Raw genomic sequence first — 25,612 nt, 5'->3', positions numbered from 1 at the left:
CAGAAAAGGAGGAGACTTTAACTGAACCCTCTGCTCCTCCTGAGGTTTAGAGGTGCTTTGATGGAGGAGGTGTCCAATTACGCCCCCGTTCGGGTGGGCGGGGTCGGCGTTCAATCTGACACGCTCTTATTGGCCACAGACCTTGTCACTTTGGGAGTAGGCCGCAGGTAATTGGTCAGCAGAGTTTCCCTAATGTCCCTCTCAACTTTACAGCGTCCATCTGAGACTCGGGTCCGACTCTGTGGCAATTGCCGTGTGGCGCACTTGTTCAACTTCGTCCGGTGTCCATAGCAGATAAACCGGCGGGGGACTCAGGTCCAGATCCACAAATTTCCTGGTAGAAGTTTGTTTGAGGGGGTAGCTGGCCAAAAACCTTCCGGATCTGAAACTTTTTCCACATAAGAAGCCAGTTCGGATAAAGAGAAAAATGGCAGACGGCGTGGAGCAAGAAGTCTCTTCCACTACTCCTCTTTTCAGTGAGGAAGTGCACCACTACCAGGCCGAACCAGACTCCGAGCAGGACCAGCCGAAACAAGACCTGTTCAGTGTGGATGATATTGTGGACTTGGTCGGCGGGGCTCAGGACGCCTTGGAGCGGCACATAGCTGAAGACAGTGCGCCACACGAGTTCACGGAAAGTGCCATTAATGATTTTGAGGAGCCAGTAACATTACCAGCGTCTGTCCCCGTTACGGAACCAGAACCGGCTTCAGTACCAGATGTGTATGAACCTGAACCAGAGCCAGAACCAGAACCAGAACCAGTGGTGTACGTACCTGAACCAGAGCCAGAGCCAGAACCGATAATTCCAGACTCCACGACCCCCTCTTTTGTTTCCGACCCCCCTTTAATTGCCGAGGAGCCAGAAGTTGTTGCCCCAAAAGCCGAACCGGAGAGTACAAAGATCGTACCGGAGCCACAGGCTGCCCCCGAGCCAGAACCTGTCCCGAAGAGCGACGCCCTCCCAGCGGCTGAACCCAGCAAAGCTGCCCCAGCCCCCGCAGAGGCAGCAGAGCAACCTGCGGTGACAGAAGAACCATCGTCTCCAGCATCATGTGAGTGTTTAGTAGGAATATTACTCATTATTTTACATTTTGACGATTTATTTCAGCAATTTAACTAGATGAGCATGCGTGTTTTACATAACCCTGAATTACACGAAGTTTAACGGTTTTAAACGCTTTTAATTTTAAACCTCTCTAGTTTCCGATTTGAACTGGGTTAGCATTATGAGGTTGCCCGGAAGAAGGCACAGACCTAAATTAAGTGGAGTCAAGCAATACTTTTATGAGCTCATATAACTTAATTCATACGTTTATGCTGATTTGTATTAAGATGTGGTCATTTTGCTCGGATTCTGAGAGAGGAAGCCCGTCATGGTGAGGTTAGCCGGTTAGCGGGCTAGTGATGCTACCCTGAGGGAAGCAATGGTCCATCATCAGGCGGACCTGCTGTTTCACGGTGTATTATGAATGGAAATGCAAGGAAATGTAACTAAAGAAGTGTAAAATTTCTCATAAACGAAACGAAGCTGAATATTGCGTGATGAGCTAGCAGTCCAACCCCGGTTTCGCAGTGTTGAGATGCGGCCCACCTGTTTTGACAAATAAACGACAGGAGGCATATTGAGAACTGTTCTCTGAATGAGCCGGCAAAATTGCACCAGACCGGCTTTATCTTATTAAAACAACTAGCTCATCAACCTGTAGATGAACCATTTGTTTTAAAGTGATGCATTTTTCAGTTTCACCGTTATTAGTAGCATTATTGTGTCAGCCCGAGCAGCGCCCATCTGGTCTTTGCCCGCTGCGTGCCCGCTGCTGCTAAACGCTAGTTGCTAGCAGAGTTCCATTATCGGACAACCTTTACCCGTATTTTGGCAGCACAAATACAAACGAAAGCGTGAACAAGCTTGCCGAAAACTTTTGTATAACTTCATAGCCATATATTTTGTGGAATTACAAATATGGTTAATGAGTGTGAGATGTCTGTTGTCCAGTTTCACACTGCAACGAAGTTACCCATTACCGACGTAAGCTAGCTGTCGCAATAAGATAATATCTTTTGTCTGAACTATGATCTTTTGTGAATTAAAACAAATTTAGCATAATACATAATAGAGTGTTATATCAAACCGGTTTTGGTAGTAAGTTTTTTTAAAAAGATGTTGCACTTTGGATAAGGACCTGTCCGATAATGGAAGCTGTTAGCACCTCACGGCGTACCAAAGCTGTTAACCGGAGATTAGTCACAACAAAGGAATCTGCTCTGCGTCCACTCCCTGTCAGCCTCCCAGATTTCCCACACCATCAGGACACTGATTTAACCGCTGGAAAGCTGAGTTATTATTTATACTTTACCGGACTTTGCAGTAAGTCAACCTTCCCTTATCCCCACCCAGACCTGCACCCCAAATTCTCAAAACAGATCAGCTAAAGAGGCCTGTTAGCCTTTTTTTGTTTCTCCAGGAAGCTGTCATCAGTCCAAAAGCTCAAAAAGTGAATCATTTTTTTGGTTTGAGTGAGAGTGATTTTAAGAAGTTTATTACTACAACTGCAGCTGCTCTATTTACACTATTTTTTATTATTGGGATTTGGCAGGGAGCAGGTAAACAGGCCTGTCTTCCCTCCTCCAGGCATGGGAGGCAGCACAGAGGCAGGGTGGGGCTGCCTGGCAAGGCCACTGATGGAGGTTGATAAACCACGAGGTCCAGTTAAAGCATCTGAGTGAAAAAAAATACATAAAGGTGGAATCACATTACGTTATGCTCTGGCAGAAGTATCCACTGAAATTTAATTTAGAATTATTTAAAATAATTTTCTTTTTTTTCCTTTAACCAGGCCTTCATCATTGTCACTTTTCACCAAACAGTGTATTAAAGCATTTTATGAGTGCTTCTTAGGATAAAAGTAACCAATAGCTTTTAGTAAATTGCAAAAACAATCACACAAGCTTTCTATTACATTTGTAAGATTCATAAAGACCTATAACATGCTGTTATATTGAGGAAAAATGGTTAGTTAGGGCCCAGCAGTAAACCCTTTTACCTTTAAGGCAGAAATTACCTGTTGCTCCAGGTTTAAAGTCTTAAAAGCTCCAGTTGCTCAAATTTGAACGGCATCTCAGATTTTCTAAATCTTGTTTTTATTGAATAAAAACACAAAAAATCTTATGGATTTCTCAAAGTAGGGCCAAAATTATTTGAAATGAATTAAATATTCTGTAATTATTATAACTGCAATTTTTTTAAAGTGACAAAAATGTGATGAATCAGTGATTTTTTGTTTTTGTTTGTTTGTTTATCCAATCAGATGGGTCCTGCTGTGACTGTCCTCCACACATTTATGTCGTTACTCTTTGAAAGGTGTTTAAAGGGAGTTTTTGTCCCACTAGATGGTGTGACTGACAGGTCTGTTAATTACTGGGGGCTTGGCGATCCTAACCGGCCTACATCTTTTTTTGGGTCACCTACATCTGTCAGTGTGTGTTTGTGAGAGGCTTGTGGTGTGGTCAGGTGGATTAAGTGGAGAGGGGAGAAGTCAGATGCACAGTCACAGAGGCTTAAAGTTCAATCAATGTGTTGTTGTTTTTCTCTGTATCCTGGTGAAGGCTGGACAGGAGTGGCCCTCCACCCAAAGCAACAACAGCAGACATGCTTCTATCTGTTGTTTCGACTCTGCCAGCACAGCAGCTGGCTCTCAGCTCATAAGTGAAACAAACTCTTAAATATAACAGGAACCATATGTTAATCTGCTTCAAATCTTGCTCTTGTTGCTGTGATAAGCACAGAGCTTTCCAGATACGCATGTTGAAAGATGTTACTACGATGATTCATCACATTAAAATCGATCTTAGGGCCTCAATGTGCACAGTGTAATTTTTTATGTACATTCAGCTGTATTACCTACTGTGTCAGCCAGTGAAACAGGTTGCATGGCTTAGCAGCAGTAAAATTCTCATCTCTGTGTGGCTAAAACTCTCAACAAACTCATCTATGTGGTTCACCTTAAATAATTTGTAATCATTTTTTTCTTTTTTTCTTTTTTTTTTTTTCTTTTTTTTTTTTAATATAACTTCTTTTTCTTTGTTTTCTATTATTTCAGGTTTGATACCTAACTTTTAAGCCTGATAATTTAAGGAGCAAAAGTCTTTTCATTACAAACTGCCTCAGGCTACAACCAATCAGAGCAGTGAAATGTGTTGCCTAGCAATAGAGTGCTCAGCTACGGAGCTTGCTAGCTTCAATATCCAGTTTAAATTTGTAGTTTAAAATCTTTTATGTCTTTACTTTCTTCCCAGTGCTTTAGTCGGGGAGGGTTTAACATAGCTTAAGATAAATATTTGGGGCCAGGGAAAACAGTTGTCCCAGCTCTGTCCAGTAGTTAAAAGGTACATCTTCTAACATCTGTGAAACTTGAAAGTATTATGTGGCAGTGAAAGCAATCACCATTCTGGACTTCTAATGTCCTCCTTCCTAACACTGCTTATTAGTATTAATTATATAACATATTAATGTCTCTCTGCAGTCATTGCAGTATGGACCTCTAGATGAAATGCAGCAGTAAGGGTTGTTTTTTATTTTGCTAGAGCCTCTCAAACCACATTCCTTACCATAACACAGAATGAAAGTGCCCAGAAACAAGAGTTTCCCCTCAAAACTGCATCAAAGAGCAATAAGTGAGAGTCAGAGACAGCACAGACCCCAAACCTTTCTGGGTTTTTTCTGAGATGTGGGCTTCTGCAAAATTACATAACTCTTGGTTCTGTGGAAGGGGAGACTGCAGCAGAAACACTGACATCAGTTCTCACTGCATATTCTCTGCTGTCTTTACTGTGAGACAAACCAGCAGGCACCAAAATAACCTGCTCTGCTAACTCAAAAGTTTCACCATTTACAGATAAGAGAAAGAGTTCTGTGTCCGACTTTTGAACTCTTGTGTACCTGCAGGTCACAGAGAGTGGCTCTGACATGAACCGTACATTGAGTTCTTTATTTTACAAGATGGCAGTAGGGGATATGTTTGCCTGAAGTCATACATCGGTGTCAAGGGTGAAGCATTCCTCAAGATACTTATAGCTCATGGAGGAGAGAAATACTTTAGCATGTAGAGCTGTAAAGTTGGAGGTTCAAATCCTTTGTAGGGAAATTGATTGTTGTCTAAAAATATGTAGCAGAGTATTAATGCTCAGTTTGTCTTAGATATGAAATATGAAGACTATTACTTCTTTACTTACAACCGAATATTGAACCACTAGGATTGTGAGTTGCTCAAAAAGTGAGCATGCTAGACTGAATTGGAGTGCACACAGTAAGTCACTGTTGCAGTGAAAACACTGATATGTGCAACCTGATCAGGAAACGGAAGCTGTACAGAACCTCGGGTTACTTAGGCTGGACATCCAGTCTGGATATCTGCACTACAGCTTTTCTTTGTATACCCCCGGCTAGAAAGCAACTGGCTGGCTACCATTTCTTGAGAGTCTGTAAAATTAGTAAGAGTTGGTCCATTTAGTTAAAATGTTGAAGTTCATAAGCTTTTTCATTTTGTCATCTAAGAGTATTGAATGTCTGTGAATGCTAGTCTCTGATTCTTTATTTCATTTTTTCTTTCTGTGAAATAACAAGGTGACAATTTAATTCAGGTTTTCAGTCATGTGACCATCATTTAACACAACTCAACATGACTGGATGAAACAGGGCTAAATCTCAAAAAAATAAAAGTTGGATGTTAAATGTGTTTCATTGGTTTTATCCTACAGGTCTTCTTCACAGTCTGAGGCTAAACATTGACAGCAGAGGTAACCAAACAAAATGACCTCACTGAAAATCATGTCGGCTTAATCACTATCGGATCACACAGTCAGCCGAAATTTATACAAAATCTGTTTCTCTTGTTTGATCAAATGAGCTTTCAGATCAGCATTGTTGCTAAAAGCAGACTGATTATAAAGCTTGATTATGTGAAAACTTGCAACTGCAAACACTTTTAATGAAATGTAACCATCACTTTAACTTGGTAAGTTCATATGAAAGTCCTCGTCTGCATAATATTCACTGTGACTGATTGAATCATCACTGATCTGACGACTTGCTTAAACATTGTTTGCTCTTTGCCTTTCCTGACTGTATTTATCAAGGGGCTTGTGGGATAACATCTTTTACCCACAGGTTGTGAATTAAGTTAATGGTATGTTTTGTGGGTTTAAAGTGGAGATTTTGAAAGAAAAATTGACGTCACTTGATGCTTAAGGCCGTATGAACAAAAGTATAGTGTACAACTTGAGGCCTGATTTCAGTTTGTATTTATTCAGAGTACATCAGACATTTAACACATCACCCACAAATCATGACCTTGCTGTCAGAAATTACGTTACTTTCTCTATTACTCGATTTGCAAAAGCCAAATTGTCCAAAGAAGTGTCCTCTTCTCCGAAACAAAGGAAACAGACCAACAGGAGAAAGACCAGTGCTGGTAGAAGTGCTGCTTTAGCCTTTGAGCTGAAAGGATCTAAAAATTGAAGTTAATCTATGAGCTTTTGAACTGTTAGTCTGAACAAAAGACTCTTTAATCTGGGGTGAGCTGAGGATATTCTGTGTTGGATTATAAACTTCACTGGTGGTCTGGTTGTTTTGACATCATGATATTTGATTTTTTTTTTTTTTTTTAAGTTCATGAGCTACCGAAAATGTCCAGATTCCTCTGGTATCTATAGCCATGATTGTGGATGGGACGCTGACCTCTTTCAGGCTAGTCTGTATGATGATAATCCACCTAAATATGTTTCTGTGAATCCTGCTGTCCATTCAGCAATGAACAACAACCACACAATACTGTTGTTGTTTCCCCTTTGTTCATCAATCTGTAGCCTACAGTAGTCTCACAATGTGGACTACTTGGAGCTTATTTATTGTCCTGCCACATGCTTTTGTTTGTCTGTAAAACAGATTTCTGTTAATTAGATAAAGAACTAGACACAGCCTGTTTATAGCGTGTTGCCCTTAATTTAATTCCACTTAGTTTGCCTTTTATAAACCACCTGATCTTTTGTTGAACTGAGAAAGAGCTTAGAATAAGCTTCCTTTTTTCTGTTTAAGCAACACCTCTGATTGAAGTCACACTGGTGTTAAAATGTAGTGAAGCAGTTGGTTGCATAACTTAAGAAGTTTTAGCTGAAGATCAGTTTGACTCTATTCTGGTCAGTTTTTATAGTTTCCAATGACTCTTTTGCTAATTTCTGTCTGATCTGAGGATTACTGAGCACCAAGCATAATCTTTCTCCTCAGATCCAACATTAGTTCTTTCTATTCCTGCATCTCTTTGTAACAGCTGTGTCTTTGTTTTTTTAAGGGCTTTTTGTAATTTTTCTCTTGTATTGTCTTGCTATGATGCTGATGTTTAGCCTGCCATGCTGTCCTCTTGTCACATATCTAGTCCTTCTTGAGTAAGCGAGAATGACTCCAGCATCCCCACACTGGCTATGTAGTAAGAGCTTTCTGGAGAATAGCTTTGTTAAATGGGTTGAGAATACCCTGAAGACACACACCCATGTGTCCCTCTTTGGTTCTCCTTAACTACACTTTTCAACACAGGAGCCGTAATTAAGAAGCCACATTTCTGGCATGTTCTCTGGTCTTTGAATGGGAGAAAGACGCTAGTAGTGGTACAGCTTGTTTGGCTGAGCTAAGCTGTTTTTGGGGTTAGAATTTCTTTCTTGTTCATTGTTCGCAAAGTTTTTAACCAGAGTTAGGCTATCTATGAAGTACTAGGGATGAATGTATTAAAGGTCCCATATTATGCTCCTTTTCTGCAGTTTAGTATGGATCATTGATGTCTTCATGAAATGGTAGTAACATGTTTTTGTCCAAAAAGCCAATAAATCAGAAACAGCAGCATTGTTTCCAGGCTCTCATAGCCCCCTGGCCTTCAATGTAAATGAGCCCCCGCTGATACCGCCCCGCTCTTCTGCGTCACTGAGAGTGGCGCCACGAGCTCCAAGTGCACAATGTTTAGACAGCAAAAACAGCAAAGCTTGTTTACTGTATCATTACAGGCTTAAACAACAGGCTAACTGCGGCTAACGTTAGCATCCTGAAGCTAACAAGGAGACAGGGGGGACACCGGTTGGGGACTCCACAGCACACAGCATTTAAAATACTCACATTTCCAGGGTCCGAGGTTTGTTGGTGGATGGTTGGTAATGTGCCTGGATTCAGGACCAGTCCATTCGCTAGCCCTCTGTTGTACTGTCCAAAGTTGGAAAAGCAGTCGGCCGTGAAGTGACTAGCACACACATGCACAGTTTTACTGAGTGTAGCTGGCACATTTCCTTGATAAATGAACTCTAGCCACTTAGTCTTGTCTTCTTCCGAGATGGGAAGCTTGAGCATGGAACTATGTGGCCGTTTACAGCCAAAAACAAAGCAGTGATGGCTCTTCAATTTTAGCATCCTCCTCCCTGCTGCTGGAGAGATTTTTCTTCAGCAGGGGGGAGGGGAGGTGGCGGGGGTATCTACTACGGTGGACCAATCACGTCAGACTTGCTGCTGATTGGTCAAAAAAGGGAATCGCTGACGTCGGCAAATCCCCAAAATCCAAACAGCTCGTTTTAGGTCAGGAGTTTGCATTCACAAGCACTACTAAGTAACTACTAACATTTTGTGGGCTGGGAGGAAAGCCAAAGACCCACAAATTTCACTAAAAGACTTAGAGTGATGTTTGCATAACATGGGACCTTTAAGTCAAATATACACCAAAGCTATTTGGTGGTTACACTGTTGTTTGATAGAGACATTTGATTTGATTTTTATTCATCTCAAACACAAATATAAACTGCAAAGGTACATGACTCATTGCCCAATAATAACATCTCAGTCAGTCCAAAACCAATGTATAGTGTATGTATAATGAGGCAAAATAAAGATATAACAAGCTCCTTTAATGTAATTATTGTTATCTCCCAGAATTAATAAAACTGGAAAGTTTCTTGTTGACGTAAAACTTATAAAGCATGATAGGACATGATCATTACATGTTAATATGATCAGTTTTCCAGATCCCTTTTATCCCTTGACCCTTGTACTGTTTTCAATTTAATTCAGGATTTGAATATCCTACACAGTCTTAAAGTGGAGATGATCTCTGTCACTTCCCCAGGTCTTCCTCTTCTTCTTCTTTGCTTCCTGTCTAACTGAACTCGCTTTCTGGTGCTTTCTCTTATTTCTTCCACAGATGTACCTTCTCCTTCTAAAGCTCAACCTCATCCTCTGATGCAATTCCCTACAGGCAAGTTCTCTTTGCTCGCTGTTTTTCCCTTTTCCTCCTTGCTAATTTACTTTAAGCACTTCTTAAGTCCTCATAGAAGTGTTGAAATAACCTTTTGCATGTAATGAGTTAGGTTTTGATTGCCTGTAGCATTTGCACAGATGCTTGTATCTTTGAAAAACTACATTTGATGTTTTGACTTTGCCTGTGTTTGTCTTGTTCTGTGACTCATATGTGACTGATGCTGTAGAGTAGACTGACATTTACTTACTCAAGTAGTTGTAGAGGAATAATGATTCTCCTCAGTAATCTACGGGTCTTGAACATTTTTAATTTATGATTTACAGTTATTTATCTTGAAGATGCTGTTATGAGAGGAATCATTATCCACTATGGATTAACATTTTGTGTTATTTAAAACACATTGGGCATGGTATGTTGGCGCCAGACCTGGGGCAAAAAAACTACTGCATCACCAAAACACCTTGCATAAAACCTGGGCGGTACTCAAACAACCAGACAAATGCTGCCAAATCTTGACTGTGGAAGGTTTTCTGCTTTGTTTGTCATAGTCCTGACTCTTTTTGGAAAAAAAAAAATGGCTTAGCTAATGAAAGGTTTTTCCATGGGCTCGCTGCTCTAAAGTAAAATCATCTCTGCTGACATAAAAATGCCTAAAAGAGTCAACAACAACATCAGCCTTGAAATGATCATTATTCATAGTAACTTATAGGGATGGGTACCTTTCACATTTGAAACGATACGGTACCGATGCCCAGTACCTGGCAATCGGTACGGGTACTCAACGGTACCAAGTTTCGGTACTTTTTTGTGTTTATGTGATAAAAAATATCAATTTGTTTAATAATGAAATATAAAAAAATTCCAATTTAACAAATTTATTCTTCAATATAGAACCTTGTAATGCTGTGTTCATGTCCAGCATGGTAAATCACCTACTCTTCCACTCCCTCACAGTCACAAAAATGCATTTAGGTATGGTGCCTTTTGGTTTTACATGAATCGATACCCGGTACTTTTGACAGAATTCGGTCGGTACCTATAAAAGTACATAATTCGGTACCCATCCCTAGTTACTTAAAAGTCAGCGCACTGCTGCACAGATGCATGTAGCCTGTTGTCCTTTTACATTGCCTTACTTGACTTAGCATATCAATACAGTGCTGGAGTACCTGTCATGTTAATGGAAAACTTTAAGAAAAGGGTCAAAACTCTAGCAACTGCTAATAGAAAAATTGTTAAACTGATGATTTTGTAACTTCCGCAAGCTTGGTATCTACCCTGTCAGGATTACTTTAGCAGAACAGTCTGAAGTTGCCACATTCAGATTGAATAATTTAGCAGTTTGCCTGCTCTTGACCCGTCTAACACATGTTGACTTGCTATTTAAATGTAAGCTAAATGAAGTGCTGAAGGCTCCTTGGTAGAATTTCAACAATTTGCAGAGGTATTCAACAAAAATCTGCAGTAAAATTAGTTGCAGACGAACCAATCAATCATAAGTCTTTGATATCAATGCGAGTTCTCATGCATAACATAGTTTCTGGAGATGGATCCTTGCTATCTCTGCTTAATGTTTAACAAGTAAAGCACTGATCATAGAGCAACATTTAAATAGAACATAATAAAGTAAATTACAGGTGAGTGAGATATTGTTCCCTCACTTGTGTAGCACATGTAAAGTAGTTAACATTAGGCAACAGGTAAACTTAACAAACCAACATGGTTGTGGTCATCACAACAGTATTGCATCCGAAAATTTCTAAAGACTGTCAGTATTTGATTTTCAATTTTTCAATAAAAAGATCTGCCTATAAGATCTGTCAGCATGAACTTGATCATCATGGGAGCCTGTTAGCAATGCTTCAGTATCTTGGTAAAGGCATTTTGGATGTTTCTCTTTTAAGCATCAACTGGGAGAATTAACTTAATGGTCCAAAGTTTAAGCCATGCTGTATGAGTGTTACAATTTTAGTCCTTCACCTTAAAATTGTTTCAGATATACACTTGACCCTTTTCACTTCTTCTCATCTGTTTTTCTTTGTCGTCTTACCACTATACAGTGGCGCAGGCTATTACCAGGTTACCCCAATAACAATGCTACACAAACTTAATCATCTGTCCTACTTAACAATAGTAACGTTTAAAGACAGGACAAAAATAAAGCTTGAATTTAGAATTTTAGTGCAGTGCATACAGTTTGGGAGTAATACAAAATTTAAAAATGTATTGCTAAGTGAAGACTGTTAAGGAAGTGTGTTCATTATTTGATTATTTCAACAATTGTTTAAATAAATGATGACTTGTCAACTATCTAAATACTCACTAGTGGCGATCTTGCCCCCCAGGGTCAGAACTGATCACCTCTGCTCTAATGCATTGTTTGGTGCAGCACTGATAGAGGGACATGGAATGTGCTCAGCACTTGTTAGCAGTAAAAAACATTAACTATCAGCCACATTCAACAGTTAAACAGCATTTGTCTGGTTTTAGTCTCTGAACTGTCCCTTGTATGTTTTTTTGATTATGGTCCCCCCAGGTGTGGTGGGCACATTAAGGAATGGAGTATGTCTTTGATATGTGCTGTATTGCATTCTCCCCCTCCCTCTCTACTCAAGCACTTGGGCAGAAGGGTGATTCCCCTGCTCCCATCTCTCCTCTCTCCCCTCTTCACTCCCCTGACTCTTTGGAGGAGCTTTCTCTGACCGAAAGTCCCAACCAGCCCCCTACTTCAGGATACACGGCAGCATTGGGCTCCTTCTCTACTGAACACCCCACTACTCATTCCAAGGACATGCCTTGGGTGGGTGAAGAGGGTGACTCTGGACCGAGTCGTAGTAAGAATAAGGAAGACCTTCTCAATCCATTAGCTGGTCCTTACCTGAGTTTAGGGAAAGACCCAGGGCCTCATAATCCCTGTGAAGACAGTGGAGTTTCTTTTTCACCTGAGGAGAAGCTGATTAGCTCAGACAGGAACTCCACAGGCCCTTCCCCAGTGAACCCCCAGATGAAGGTCCCTGAGTCTCATATTGCCTCCTCTAACCCAACAGAGCACTGGGATTCACCATTCCTAACATCTCAAGACAACTCCAAGGTCTCCATGGATACCTTCTCCAAGGACACAGCTCCCATAAGCTCTTCCAAGTATGAGCCAGACCTGCATGGTGGCCAGTCTGATGAGGATGATGACCTTATGTACGAGGTGAAGAAGAATAATAATCCCTTTGAGGGCTTTTCCCCATTGGCAGACAGTGGCTACTCCAATTTTGGAGACTCCAAGTCTGACAGCAGAGCCTCAAAAATGTCAGAGAGTCCCACTCCAGATCTGGTCCAGTATGGCTTGTCTGGAGAATCCCAGGATACCTTGCCTTCCTTCTTAGACCAGGGGAAGTCATTTGAGACGAGCAAAATAGCCACTGACCCACTCATGCAGTCAGGGAATCAGTTCTCATCTGGTTTTAAAGATGATGATGAAGAGGATGAGGATTCTCCTCTGCCACCATCACTTCCAGACATCCTGAAGTCTTCCCCGCTCAACCCTGAAAAAATTGATTCTGGATCCTCAGAGGGAAGCCCGGAGGAGCAGAGTCCAATTCTTGAGCGAAGAATGATGGAGTCACCGAACCCACCCATCAACCTATCAGCTAACAACCCGTTTGCCTTTGATGCTAAAGTGTCCCTGCTTAAGGAGATGACTGAAGAGATGGAAGTGAGAGCAGCTGATAAAGCAAAAGTTGATGATGACAAAAGTTTTGGAGCATTCGATCTTGTCAAGGAGGCAGAGGAAACCACACCCACCAAGGTCAAGGAGGAGGAAACAGTCAAGATTGAACAGAAGGATTGGTTTTCGAGCCACGATTCTCCCAAAAAGACAGAAAAGTTTGAGCCACTTGACTTCCAGAGCAAAAAGGCCCCTGCTGAAGATTCGGACTCTGAGTCACCAACAGCAGACTCCCTGTCTCCGGTTTTGGAAGCAATGGGCAAGAACCCTGCCAGCTTCCAGGTGGAAACACAGAAGAAGGACCTGACTTTGGAGGAGCCAGAAGTAGCAGAAGAGGTCTCTGAGCATGAAGTCTCCTCTGAGGAGTTTGAGTTCATTGAGCGACCACCTCGGGGTGCTATTGACGAGTTTCTTGAGGCTCTGGATACTTCAAAGTTTGCATCCTCCAAACCCCCAGAGATCCCCATGGATGATGATGACCTAGGCTTTGGCCAAAAAGATGTGTCTCCATTGGTCTCAAAGGTAGCTCCAATCCCTAAAGTCGAAGAAGAGTCCCCCAGTCAGAGCTCCTATCGCCTACTTACCCAGGCCTCCCCCCAGAAGAGCAAGGCTGAATTGGAGAAGCTTGACATTCAGCAGCCCCCATCCCAAGTTCCCCTCATCCATTCCCCTGTCCGCAAACCAGAAGAGGGGGTCGCCAAGAAGAGCACAGAGGGAGGCAAACTGTTTAAGATGCCAAACCTGAACATAACAGCAGGTAAAATAAACCAATTCTGGCATGGCCCCTCCCACATCCTCCTCAGTTTCACTGGTACATTCATGTTCATCGGCTTAATATTCATCATCATTCTTTTGTTCTCCTCAGTTATTTTCTCCCAACCTACCAACCAACCACCCAACCAGCAGTCAGCATTTTCCTTAGATCCCATCATTTTCTGTGGTCTCCTGTATCTTTTCTTTCTTGCATCTTTATTGCATTTTCTTTGAATATTAACTCTTGCATTTTGTATGGTCTTGTTCACTTTGAGTGGTTGTGTTCCATTGTAGTTCAGCCTCTTGCCTTTGCTGCATTTTGTTTTCTCATTGGTATAACATCACATTTATTTGCCTTATCATTTAATTTTTGTATTTCATTTTTCTTGCTAAGGTAAGTAATTATTAATTTTTCATGTTGTACTCACAAATCCCTTTGGACTATTATCAAATCTGTTGAGAAAAAAAAACACATTTTATGACTTTTTGTGTTAAGAATAGAAGTAAGATATCAAAAGCCTCATAGGCCTCGGTTAATTACACCTGAAACACTTGAACAGCTTTTTTTCTGCTGTCAAGTGAGATTCTTATTCCATCTGGTTTCAGCTTCTCCCTGCTCTACAAATAACTCAGGATGCCAATCTGAAACTCTACACAACCTCATAGACCCCTTCACCCAACCCAACTAACACTAAACAAATAGCCGCACCCAGTTTATGACTGAATAACTGTCATTTGATTTATGAGCAGTTTACAGTCTCTCCCACACCCTGTAGTACGTGTTGCATCACATTTTATGTGCCAGGGGCTAATTAGTGTAAATCAGTTCATGATACCTTCTTTGGAAAGTAAATCTTTAAGGATGTGGTAAAGTCTTTATTCAGTAAACATTCACAAGGGGCGAGTTATCATTCTAACCCGTGTTTTAAAGTGCTCAATGTTTTTAAGAATGACATGAAGAGCACAGTTAATCTTCTAAAGGCCTGAAACAAAAACAACAGAAAACACTCCTGGTGCAGTTCATATACCTAGAAATTCCATTTGTAGGAATAAAAATGTTGCTGTGTTAAAGCAGGTCAAAATTTAGACAGTTCATCAAATGCTTGCTCCTGATGTAATAATAACAATAATAATAAAAATAATGAATTCAATTAAAAGGGCCTTTTTGACATTGAAGCTCACTTTACAGTTAATTACCACACAAAAAAGAAAAAGTCACAATTGAAAAAAAAAAAAAAACAACAATGGTGATATGAGTGAAGCCTCATGATGCTACTATCATGTGTTTTGGTAGCCAGCTCTTGTTTATTTATTGTTATTCAGAAAGAGGCTGCTCATCGGTAACCCCCAGTGTCTGCAATTCAGAGTCTGTTTTTCAGAGAGATACTGAGCTGACTCTTTCAGGTCTTTCAGGGGGTTGTGAATCGCCCCTGAGGCGCCACCATCTCTCTGAAGACAACACTGCATGCGCTTTATCTTAATGGATGACTCAGTTTTACCTCAACTGATATTGATCAGTTAATATACACACACTCGTATAAACACCTACTCAGTACACGAACACAAGCTAGCATAAACAGTGATGCATAGACTCAGAGCAGTCAGCCACTGTGTCAGTGTAGCTGTATGGGAGCAGCTGCTGATGCTTTTACTGAATGTGTTGTTGGAGGGATCTCCTGTTAATTAAGCTCCCCTCTTTCTCCTCCTCTTTCTCATCCTCCTCCCTGCATTGCGACATTGGCAGGCCCACAAAGGGTCCTCCGACCCAGAAACTACTCAGCAAATGTTATTCGTTACACAACTTGAGGTTGAGAGCTGAGATCTGAGCATAAATCTCTCTTTCTCTCTGATTGTCTCGTCACACTGACAGTGGCTGAGATCATTTGCAGCTGTATTTCAGTATTTTAACTCTGCTAATTCTTTTAAGTGTTTAGATTTTATGTCAGGAAACACCTCTCAAGAAAAAAAATATTACATTTTACTATGACGAAATATAATGGATTTGGTTGTAAGTCTCATCATCAGAATCAATTACAGAATAGATATGTTACCTAACCAAGTTTTATATTAATCAACTGACTAGTATATTCAGACTAAATTATGTAAGCCTGAAAAAGATGTGTGAGATGACATTGGCGCTGGAGAAAAATTCACAAATTACAGTTTTGGTTGAGTGTGTTTTTTTTATTAAAAGTCTACGGTGATTTATTAATTATAAATTTCAGTGTAAACCTCATTTTAAAGGCTGATTTCTTTTTAAAACAATTGAGTTTGGGCACGCTTTTGAACAATCATTGTTAAACCCTTAGCTGCCATTGTTGTTTTCTGTGCCAAATGTTTATAAAATTGGCCCAAATTAGACATTGCGTTAAAATGAAAAATAAATGCACTGAGACTGACATCTGTCATTGGCCAATAACAGGCCAATCACATCAGCTACTGATTAATATTAACTATCATGAAAAGCAAAGTGTATGTTAGTGGTTTCTTCATTTCTTTCTTTTTTCTTTTTAATATGTTTTAATTACCCCAGCATTGTTGAGTAGTAGTTGTTTGGTTGCAAAAGTTCGTCTTCTGTAATGCTCCACCTACTTTTGTAAGTGAGAGTATGTGTGATGTTGAAATAGTAATGCCGCCGTTATCTGATCTGGACAATGACTCAGAGGTGTTTCATTATCGCTGCAGTAGCTTACATCAGCCAGGAAGCAGTGACAGAGCAGAATGACTCCAGTGAAGGTGAAGGGTCACATAGTTTGTGCTGCTGAAACTTTAAACATCTGTTTGTGCAACCATCTGTTTCACCTCTGAAATCAGAGCCGTGGACAGAATCATGATAAGATAGACGTGACATCATCACTGGAGAGCATGATCAGAAAACCTCACGCAACTCAAAACTTCATTTGATAGTTTGAGGTCTTTTTCCTGTACTAAATAAACCAAATGAAAGTGTGGACAGAAGTCTGTGACCAGTGCATGTATGCCTCAGTCTGTTGTTGTTACAGCTTTTTGCAGAAATACTTTTAGAAAATCTAATCACTGACCAAACAGATTCACTACAGTGTAAAGTCCACAGCTAAGGTTTAAGTGAGAGATTTGTTAATGTGCAGGAGGAGGTTAGTAGACAGGCCTGTGAAATGAGAGTGGTGCCCTCTAGTGGAAGAGGTCTGCCATTACTACTCATGCTCAGGTCAGCTCAGTGTCACTGACCAGCTAATAGGATCCCACAGGTAGTTTTTTTTAGCATGCAATATGTGGGGAAATTTCTTTCCATTGAAATTGTATTGTGTGTTTTGATTTGCATCATAAACACTTTTCTGCTTTGAAAAATGCTCAGTGTGCTATTTACTAGATATAAATGCACAAAAATGCTGACAGCAGTTATAAATGAGCATTTTTTTTTTCATTCAGCCGTTTTCCAGTCCTCTTATTGGCTGAAGTGAAAGTAACTGATAAGTCTGAGTACTGAGTTATCAGCCAGCATTTATAAATTTGACTGGTTCTGTGGACTGGTTTTGTAGACAGCAATTCATACCAGTGTTCATGTCCTTTTTGTTTGCCTCACTGCTTTGATCAAAACCTGGCTGAGATGGATCTGTAGCTTCTGTTTTCACTGTACCTGTCTGAAATCATTTATCGTCTCCATCTAACTGCTGCATCAGCAGATTTTACAAAGCAGGGGGAGAAGGGGGTGACGAAGAGAAAGCAGCATGAGCTAAAGCATGGATGAAAAAAAAAGGAAAGGGGTGGGTTAAGAGTTTAAGGAGAAAAGGAGGGGAAAGGGAAGATCAGATTGAGGGAGGAGGAGGAGGGAAGGGAGAGGTTGCCAAAAAGTCTGAGCAGGGAGGGAGGAATCAAGAGAGGGAGGGAGAGAGTGAAGGAGGGAGGAGGCGAGGTAGAGACGCTTATAGTTGCTGCGTCAGAGCGTTGGCAGCAGACAGTCAGCTGACAGCACGCCTGTAGGAGGGGAGTTAATTCACTCGCTGCAGTCTTCTCCCTCAGAGGAAGCCTCGCCTGGGTTCTTCCCCGTTACCCTCCCTCTCCTATCCTCCTCCTCCTCTTCCTCCTGCAGCCGAACACACACGCACATACACACACATTTCCTCAGATCTACAGTGACAGCCCGTGATCGGTGCCTCTGTGTGTGGAATGTGTGTTTGCTGATCGGACGGCATGGAGAACAACTCTGTGGACACAAAGGAGAGCGAGCTCTCTGCCAAGCACTGGAGAGAACAGGGTACAGACCTCCACCTTTCTGCCTTTGTCTTTGGCTTCTGTGACAGATCAAGGTGCTCACTGCTGCAGTGCTGTCTTCTGTTGCCTGAGCTCTTCTCATGCTGACTGTAGGAAATTTGACATTGACGCTTAATTAGATAGAAACTCTAACAGGATGTAAAGGGATTGGTAGCACAGAGTCTGTAGCACAAAAACTCCTTTGTTTGCTTTCTGTTCTAATTGATTGAGATACAAGCTGAGCTTTGGAAACTTTGTTACAAAAGATCCAGAATATGGGATGTTACCTGTGTTAAAGCTGCAGCCCTTAAAACCTTTTCAGCTTGAATATTTTGCTCACTTTGAGGTGTTTGGCTTACTGGAAAGCTAAGGTTAACTTTTTTGAATTTTTAACTGCAGGTTACAAAATGTTTTCCCTTTGGCTGTGTTCATCCTTGGGACGACTAAAGTTGTTTCTCTCTGGGACCCCTGATTGTGTGCTCACTTTGTACCAGGTGGCTCTAAGTTGCTAAATGTGCATTACTGCAGATCTTTGAGGACCAGGTGCAAGCTTGTCCTTGGGTGACTGCAGCCTCTCTTGAGAAGACCTTTGGCCAGTCAGCCAGTCAGCCACTGTGACCAAAGGTGGACAGCAGAGAGGAGGAGGAAGGAGAGGGAGGGGGATTGGTGAGGGTGACGTTAGCTTACAGTTTCATGATTGGCTAGCAGTTGGGCAAATGCTAATGAGCTGGTGGGGAGTCAGGACACAGCTCTCTGGAGTTTGGCAGCTTTCTGCTTGGGCCTCTTGTTCATTTAAAGGATGAACTAACTTGGACTTGTTTCTGGATGGAAGAATCAGAGATCAGTTTGTGTTGCTATCTACCAGCTATGGTGATATAAAGTGAGAGTTTAACCCAGCTAGGCTGTGTGCTTGAGACTGAGACGTCACATGTTATCTGCTTTTGATACCTGAGGTTCATTCTTCAGAACAGTAACAGAAGAAGAGCTCTGGTGGACTCTGACTTTGTCGTTTTAGCTGCGTGAGTGCTGTGCTATTGCTCCTGCGTTGCCCCTTGAACAACACTAACCACCTAACTGGTTGTCAAAATATTCACTTACCGATCTTCTTGTTTACAATCTAGTTTTTCATTTCTCAAATTTCTAGTTTTGATAAACCAAACTGGTGTGAATTAATCATGGAAGTAACTAATTTAAAGTTACGGTTATTTTTCACACTTGACACCAATGAACTCCTCACCCAGAGACCACATCATTGTAAAAGCTCTGACTTACCCTGACGTAAAGTGCTGTTTGTTTTGACTGTTCCACTAAAATGGATTACTTCGGACTATCACTTACTGCTTTAAGGCTGTTAGCATTAGCATGTTATCTCATACTGTCTGCTGATCTGAATGTGTGTGGCTATTGTTGCATCATCAGGGGCTGTAGTGATGCTGTCACTGCTTCACACTGAAGCCTTTGTGTGTGTGTGTGTGTGTGTGTGTGTGTGTGTGTGTGTGTGTGTGTGTGTGTGTGTGTGTGTGTGTGTGTGTGTGTGTGTGTGTGTGTGTGTGTGTGTGTGTGTGTGTGTGTGTGTGGTCACTGTCAGCTCTGCTTTGTGCATCCAGCCGTAGGTCATTGAGCTGGTAACAAGGGAGGACTGCCTGCATGACTGAGAGAAGCTGCTGCGTCTCTGTGGGCCTGTCAGGAGGGTCCGTGTGACACCACGCGGACAAGTTGTACAGTGACTAAGCACTATTTTCTGTATGTGTGTGTTTGAGTGTGTGTATGAAAGCCAGAGACTCTGCAGTGGTGAAACAACCAGGCTTTTGTTGCAGTATGGAGTGTGTTACTAGTATTGAGAAACCTTGTCATCTTTTGGCCTGTCACACACTTTCTACTGGAGAGAAACTTCCCTCTCTTCCCCTTTCAGGATGAGATCATCATAGCTTGTTCAAAGAGAGAAAAAAAGTGTTTATTCAGCATTGCGTCACAAGTTGTTTTGTCCTCCAGCAACTAATTGAAACTTTCAAAAACGTTATTATCATAGATCATTGGAGCAGTGTCAAATGCAATGAAAAATGTAAAAAAAAAAACTCTGTTATAAATTGAGGATTATTCTCAAACATTTTCGGGCTATCAGTATGAGCTTTTTATTTTCCTATCTGACTACAGAGCTGGAAACTGGTTATATCATTTAAGTTCAACCTTGACGTTGGAACCACTGTTGGCTGTAAATGTTGTCTTAAGTCTTAAAGTAGCTGCAGCACTAATTAATTCCATCATCTCAAACAGAGCTGCTGTGTTGCACTGCCAGTTGCACAACACAGCAGCAGCCCCAAACCAACTGTTAGGATAAGAGAAGTGTGACTGACATTAAATCAAATGACTAAATAAACTGAATGTGGAATGAAAATGTCTAATATTTCAGGCTCAGTCTGGATCCCCCTGCTGTTTGCAGAATAATAGTATATCATCATTAACACATATTGAAGGCTCTATACTAACCTAAAATTAGAAAAGATTATCCTTTAATAAGTAATGTGCTTGTGACATGAACTATTTAGATGATCTAAAGCTATTCACTTAATACTGATACAGTAGTTAGCTGAATGCTCCTTTAAAAATAGACATGGCATTAAGCCATATTCTTGTCTTGCCACATGAATGTCTACATCTGCCAATAGGAATCAAGAGTAAGCATAATTTAATGTTACTCCACCATGGGAGAGACTGGGTGGTCTTTGCAGAGAAGTGGGGAAAATCTGTTCAAATAAAAGCTGCCTAAATGACCCCAAAATAATGTCCATTTCTGATATTGGGTGAAAGTTAATACCACACATCTCCAATGACCGCCTGCTGCATTTGGTAGATGAGATGAGTTTTCAGATAAAGTTCAGTTTAGAAACAAGATCTGCTAACATCGTAGACTATTTTTCAGATGAGGTGAAGGTAGGTTGAAGAACCTCTGAGAGCCTTTAACACTTACTAGTGTGACTTTATCAATCATAGGAAACAGCACCTCAACGTTGGTCTGAATAATTCATTGTGTGCAGGTGGCGTTCAGTCAGAACAGGATATTTGTTCACCTACAGACAGATGTTCAAGTTTCACAGGTTTATCACAAGCCAATGCAACTTTCCTGTTTCCTCACTTCCTTGTAATTTTTGTCTAGTACTCTGGTGTTATGTACATTTTCTTACAGTCACCATCACAAAAAGCCCTTCCTTCCCCTCCACCTGTAGGCTCTGCTCAGGTGCCACTGCTCACCATGTGCTACTGCGTAAAAGGTCAGGTCAGGACAAGCTCTGGACAATGTCCAGGCCTAATTGTCTGGAGTTCATCATAAGTGACAATGGCCCAACAGTTCAGATGAGACTCCTGCTTTGTTTAGCACAAAGCAACAAGAGGCAACCTTTGGACGGAGCAGAGTTTTATGAAACAGAATGTGAATGGGTTATCTAAGAGATAATTTTAACTCTGAATGATAACTTTGAACCCTCTAGAGACACACTCAGTCTGTATTGACTCACACTTTCAACCTTCAGGATGCTGCTATAAATTTGATTGAAAAGGCAAAAACTAGCTGTACTGACACAGTCTGCAGCTGTAGGAGATGACAGTTAAATCAGTCTGATTTGATCAATCCCATTGGTTTTTTTTTTTTTACCTTGTTTTGGAGCCAGTGTCATGCATCTGGTCTTCCTGGAAAGCATATTCCTTAAATGGATTTTTAACTTTCACAGATCTCCCATGTTCACTCAGTTTCTTTCATCCCACTGGGTTTAACTTTCCCTCTTTTCAGTTGCCTGCTTTCCTTTTACAGCCAGGTTATGCAACAGCTCTCCACCCTGCTCTTTCCCCTCTGCTCTCTACCTGCCGCTGTAATTACCCTTATTAAAAAACCAGTATGTTAATAACAACAGATAGACTTGCACAAACTAACAGACCAGGCCTCTGTGTGCCTTGGTTAAACATTAAACTCAAGTTGTATCTCAGGAAATGCTAAGATGAAATACGAATCTAATTTCTCTGAATTTAATTTGTTTTACATTGATCTCTTTGTTAGTTCTGTATTTTAGCACAATTTGGAGTTAAATCAAATTTAGATCATGCATAAAATTTTCATGCACTGGAAATATTTGTAAATAGTCTGACGTAGTCACTCTCTGCTTACAGTCTTCTGTTCTCATAAATTATGTGAAATTGTTCATAACTTTTTTCTTTCATCTGATTAAGCGTTGATACTGGTAACTTAACTTAAAATATATTTTTTTCCCTTTATAATTTTTCTTTAAAAAATAATAAAATCCTGAAATAAGGTGCTTAATAGCGCATCAACTGCAGTTGTTATGGGCACTCTAATGTTATGCACATGTTGGAAGCTTTAGCTTAATTTTACTTGTGTTTTGGATCAACCAAAGCATTTGTTGCTAACTCTGTTTTGGACTTTAGTACTCAATAGCAAGTTAGTCCACTTTGCTTGTAAGACACTGATCAAACATACTAGCTGTGGTAGGATTTTTTTTGCCACATAGAAGGATAAAGGTTGCTGAACTGTAGTCACTGAGTAGAAACTGCAATGCAACAAAAAATGCACCAAGAATACGCCTGCAGACAATTTATGTTTCAGCTTCATGGGGAAACAAAAACAAACTGGTCACTTTGTCAACATTCATATTATGTGCAAATTTTACACATTGTGTTTGTTTCCTGAGGCATAACCACAAAACAGCTCAACAAGAATGAGTCGGACTCTTTTGTGGGTCGTTTTGAAGTTTAATGACACCTTTGGTATGTTTTTAGCCTAATGTTAGCTGATGGCTTAAATAAATCAACTTACACTATTTGTAAAGTACTTTTCATAAAGCACAAACAAAAATAAATTTCAGTAAATAAAATACAGTGATAAACAATAAGACCTTAGCCCATCCAACCTTGTTTAAAGGGCCAAGGTGACGATTAGGTCAGGTTGGCAAGATAAAAATAAGGGATTCAAAGTATGTCTCCCGAAGATGGCAGCTGTCATATTTCTTGTCTTCAGTAGAATACAGAAGCCTTTGCTGTGTGTGGCTGTTCTGTTTTAGTTCAGCCGGATGGCGCTCTAACATCTTTCATATTTGGCTTGTGATATACATTTGTAGTTGTAATCGGTGGTCCATCGATCAGACAGCGGGTCCGAGCTGCGCATGTCTCTTTCTCTCCCCCTATCAGTCAGCCTCGCTCCCTCACCCCTCAGCCAGGCGGAGACGCTCTGCTGCTGCTGCATGCTTAGCTGAGGTTCAAGATGGACGCCAAACGGGGTTAGTCTGGTCATAATCTTTTGTTTATCCTCCATCTCTCTCCTCTGATAAATGCGTATGCCTTGGTCGCGCGTGTGGTTCAGTATTTGCATGAGCACCGGAGCTGTGACTGGATTCAATGCAAGGAGGGTGGGAGGCGGACCGGGCCGACTGCGGAGGTCATGCCGGGCTGTTTGACGTTTGTACCCGCTGTGAAGTCTGGGCGGCGGGTCGGCATCTCGAGTTGTATCAAAAAACGATTCCGACCATGTTAAGGAGATGAGGGGGGTCAGGGTGGTGATTATACATAGCGAGAAGTGAAAGGAGATCAGCGGCCGGGCTTTAGCTAGCTGTGATGCGGGCTCTATTTTTAGCAAGTCCCTGGCGATGCTAACACGCCTGCTACCATAAGTAGCCAGGCAGCCACATTTGGACCGCGGACTCTCCTCCTCCCTCCCATCTTCTCCTCCTCCTCTCCTGTTTTCTGCACAGTCCGTGTCCCTCCATCTAGACAAAGGCCCTCTGTCAGAACCAACAGAGCAGCTGCTGTGTGGCTAACAGAGCTAACACAGTTAGCATGTTAAACAGTGAGATAATGACTGTTAGCTTACAGGCTAGCTTACAGCTGTCAACGCCCACATTTGTACAGTTGTTTGCTCAACAAGCAACAAGCTTCTTGAAAATTGAGCTACTAGGCTCTTCTGAAGAAACTTGGTGTCTGAATATCATGTAGCTAGCAGTTAAAACAGTTCAAAAACTGGTGACTAATGTAGCCTGTCATTATATAACAGAAGCACTGACATCTATTTAGTTATCTATCTAAAATATGACTTAAACGTCCAGTGTTGTGGCATGGTGTTAAATACATATGTGAGGTGAATTTTAAATAAGAAGTTTACTTATGCGTAACAGTATCATATACGCTACATAGATAGATTGATAAAATACATTAAAAAGACTCTTTAAAGTCAAGGGCTCTTATTGCATTTGTCAATTCAAAACTTGCATCTGAAAAATATTCAGCTTTTTGTGTGATAAATGATTCCAAGTGATGGGCTGTATTTATTATTTTGAAGAGTTGCTGGCCGTAAGATGAGCAAATTATAAATGAGTGTACAACAGGTGCATGCTTTTGTTGGATTTGTCTACTTGGCAAAGACTTCCTGCAGGAAATCTGATTTACAGTTTTCCAGGCTCATAAGCTCATTAATTGGCTGTTAAACCATTTTAGGGAATACTGTGCTGAGCTGCCAAACATATTGTGGTCACTCAGTGAGTCAGTCTATGGTGCCTAGCAACAAGGCCGCCCTCGCTCACAACACCCGCTATTGTCTCCGTGTGCAAGAGAGCATCATCTCATCCCGCAGCCTCCGTTTGCATTTTAATGCTGCTTTGCTTATGATAACACCGACTATCTGTGGGTGAAAGACCAGAGGCCTTTCCTTTAACTGTACACGATGACCGTAATTTAAGTGTTGATAAGTGTCAGAAGCTGTCAGGTTACAGCATGAGATGTGACACTCTGTCAGCGCGTAGAGTAAGAAAGAACAGCATGTTTCAGCTGTGAGCGACGTCAGTGCCACAGCTAGTCGTCAGACCCGGTAGAAAACCCAGGACTCCTTCATGTCTAATATTGTCCCCTGACCTGCCTGGAATTCTCTGGTGAAACATGAGCATGCTCAGTGTAGGACCCAGGTCATGAGCTCAGCTGTCTTCCACCGAGGTCCGAGCACCACCCCCACCTGTCTGTCTGGGTCCTCAGATAGCTGGGAGCCTGTCGACACCAAAGACTTACTTTAAAAACTGATAGATGTAACAGTCAGGGTCTGACTTTTCAAAGCTGAGCCTGATTTAGGTTATTGATCCTACCAATGGATCGATAAGAGCCTCAGGATGTGCAGTATCAGCCTGTACAGTGTGAGCATTGAATGGGGGACAACGCTGCAGAAAATTCATTGATTTTGTCCATTTATTTTTTTTATGAGCACACAAATACGATAAAACAAGGGTTAGGACAGTGAACTCAAACGCTAGTACAAAGGGATGACGGAAAAATGTTTGTTTTTTAATGCTGAACAATTCCTACTTAATGTAGATCGCCGTCAACAACAGAAATAGCAACAACAGCTAGTTGGTCTGCAGTTTGTTGCTTAAAGTAAATGCCTTGGGGCTTCCCAAACATCGAACTGCTGTTAAGGAAATTTAGAAAGGCCATAGTATAAAACCGTGATAAGATTATTAATTCCTGTGTGGTTTTGTTCTCCATAGAAACTAGCCGAGGGACTGGATGGATGGATGGGAAAAGGAAACAGGTTTCAGAGTTCACTCACATGAATCTGAATTAAACACAGATTAAACTGAGC

General features: G+C 41.2%; 1 protein-coding gene across 5 annotated transcripts in view; it reads left to right on the top strand.

Annotated features, from left to right (window-relative positions):
* The first annotated feature begins 213 nt into the window (after positions 1 to 213).
* The window catches only part of rtn4b (reticulon 4b), a 31,863-nt gene continuing 6,464 nt past the window's right edge, over positions 214 to 25,612 (top strand). The window contains exons 1-3 of one of the 5 annotated variants that reach the window (XM_074675084.1): positions 214 to 1,055; positions 9,231 to 9,284; positions 11,903 to 13,762. In XM_074675084.1, the coding sequence (XP_074531185.1) occupies positions 428 to 1,055; positions 9,231 to 9,284; positions 11,903 to 13,762 (2,542 nt within the window). In that variant the 5' untranslated portion in view covers positions 214 to 427. Of the gene's footprint in view, positions 1,056 to 9,230; positions 9,285 to 11,902; positions 13,763 to 17,690; positions 17,993 to 23,111; positions 23,271 to 25,612 lie in introns of those variants that run through there. The other 4 variants (XM_074675085.1, XM_074675086.1, XM_074675087.1 and 1 more) reach the window with 4 other exon arrangements.

This window comes from Halichoeres trimaculatus, unplaced genomic scaffold, assembly GCF_033239565.1.
Source record: "Halichoeres trimaculatus isolate MK-OKI-2021-1 unplaced genomic scaffold, fHalTri1.1 fHalTri1_scaffold_8, whole genome shotgun sequence".
In the NCBI taxonomy this organism is placed as follows: domain Eukaryota; kingdom Metazoa; phylum Chordata; class Actinopteri; order Labriformes; family Labridae; genus Halichoeres; species Halichoeres trimaculatus.
This window is presented reverse-complemented; position numbering and strand designations above follow the sequence as displayed.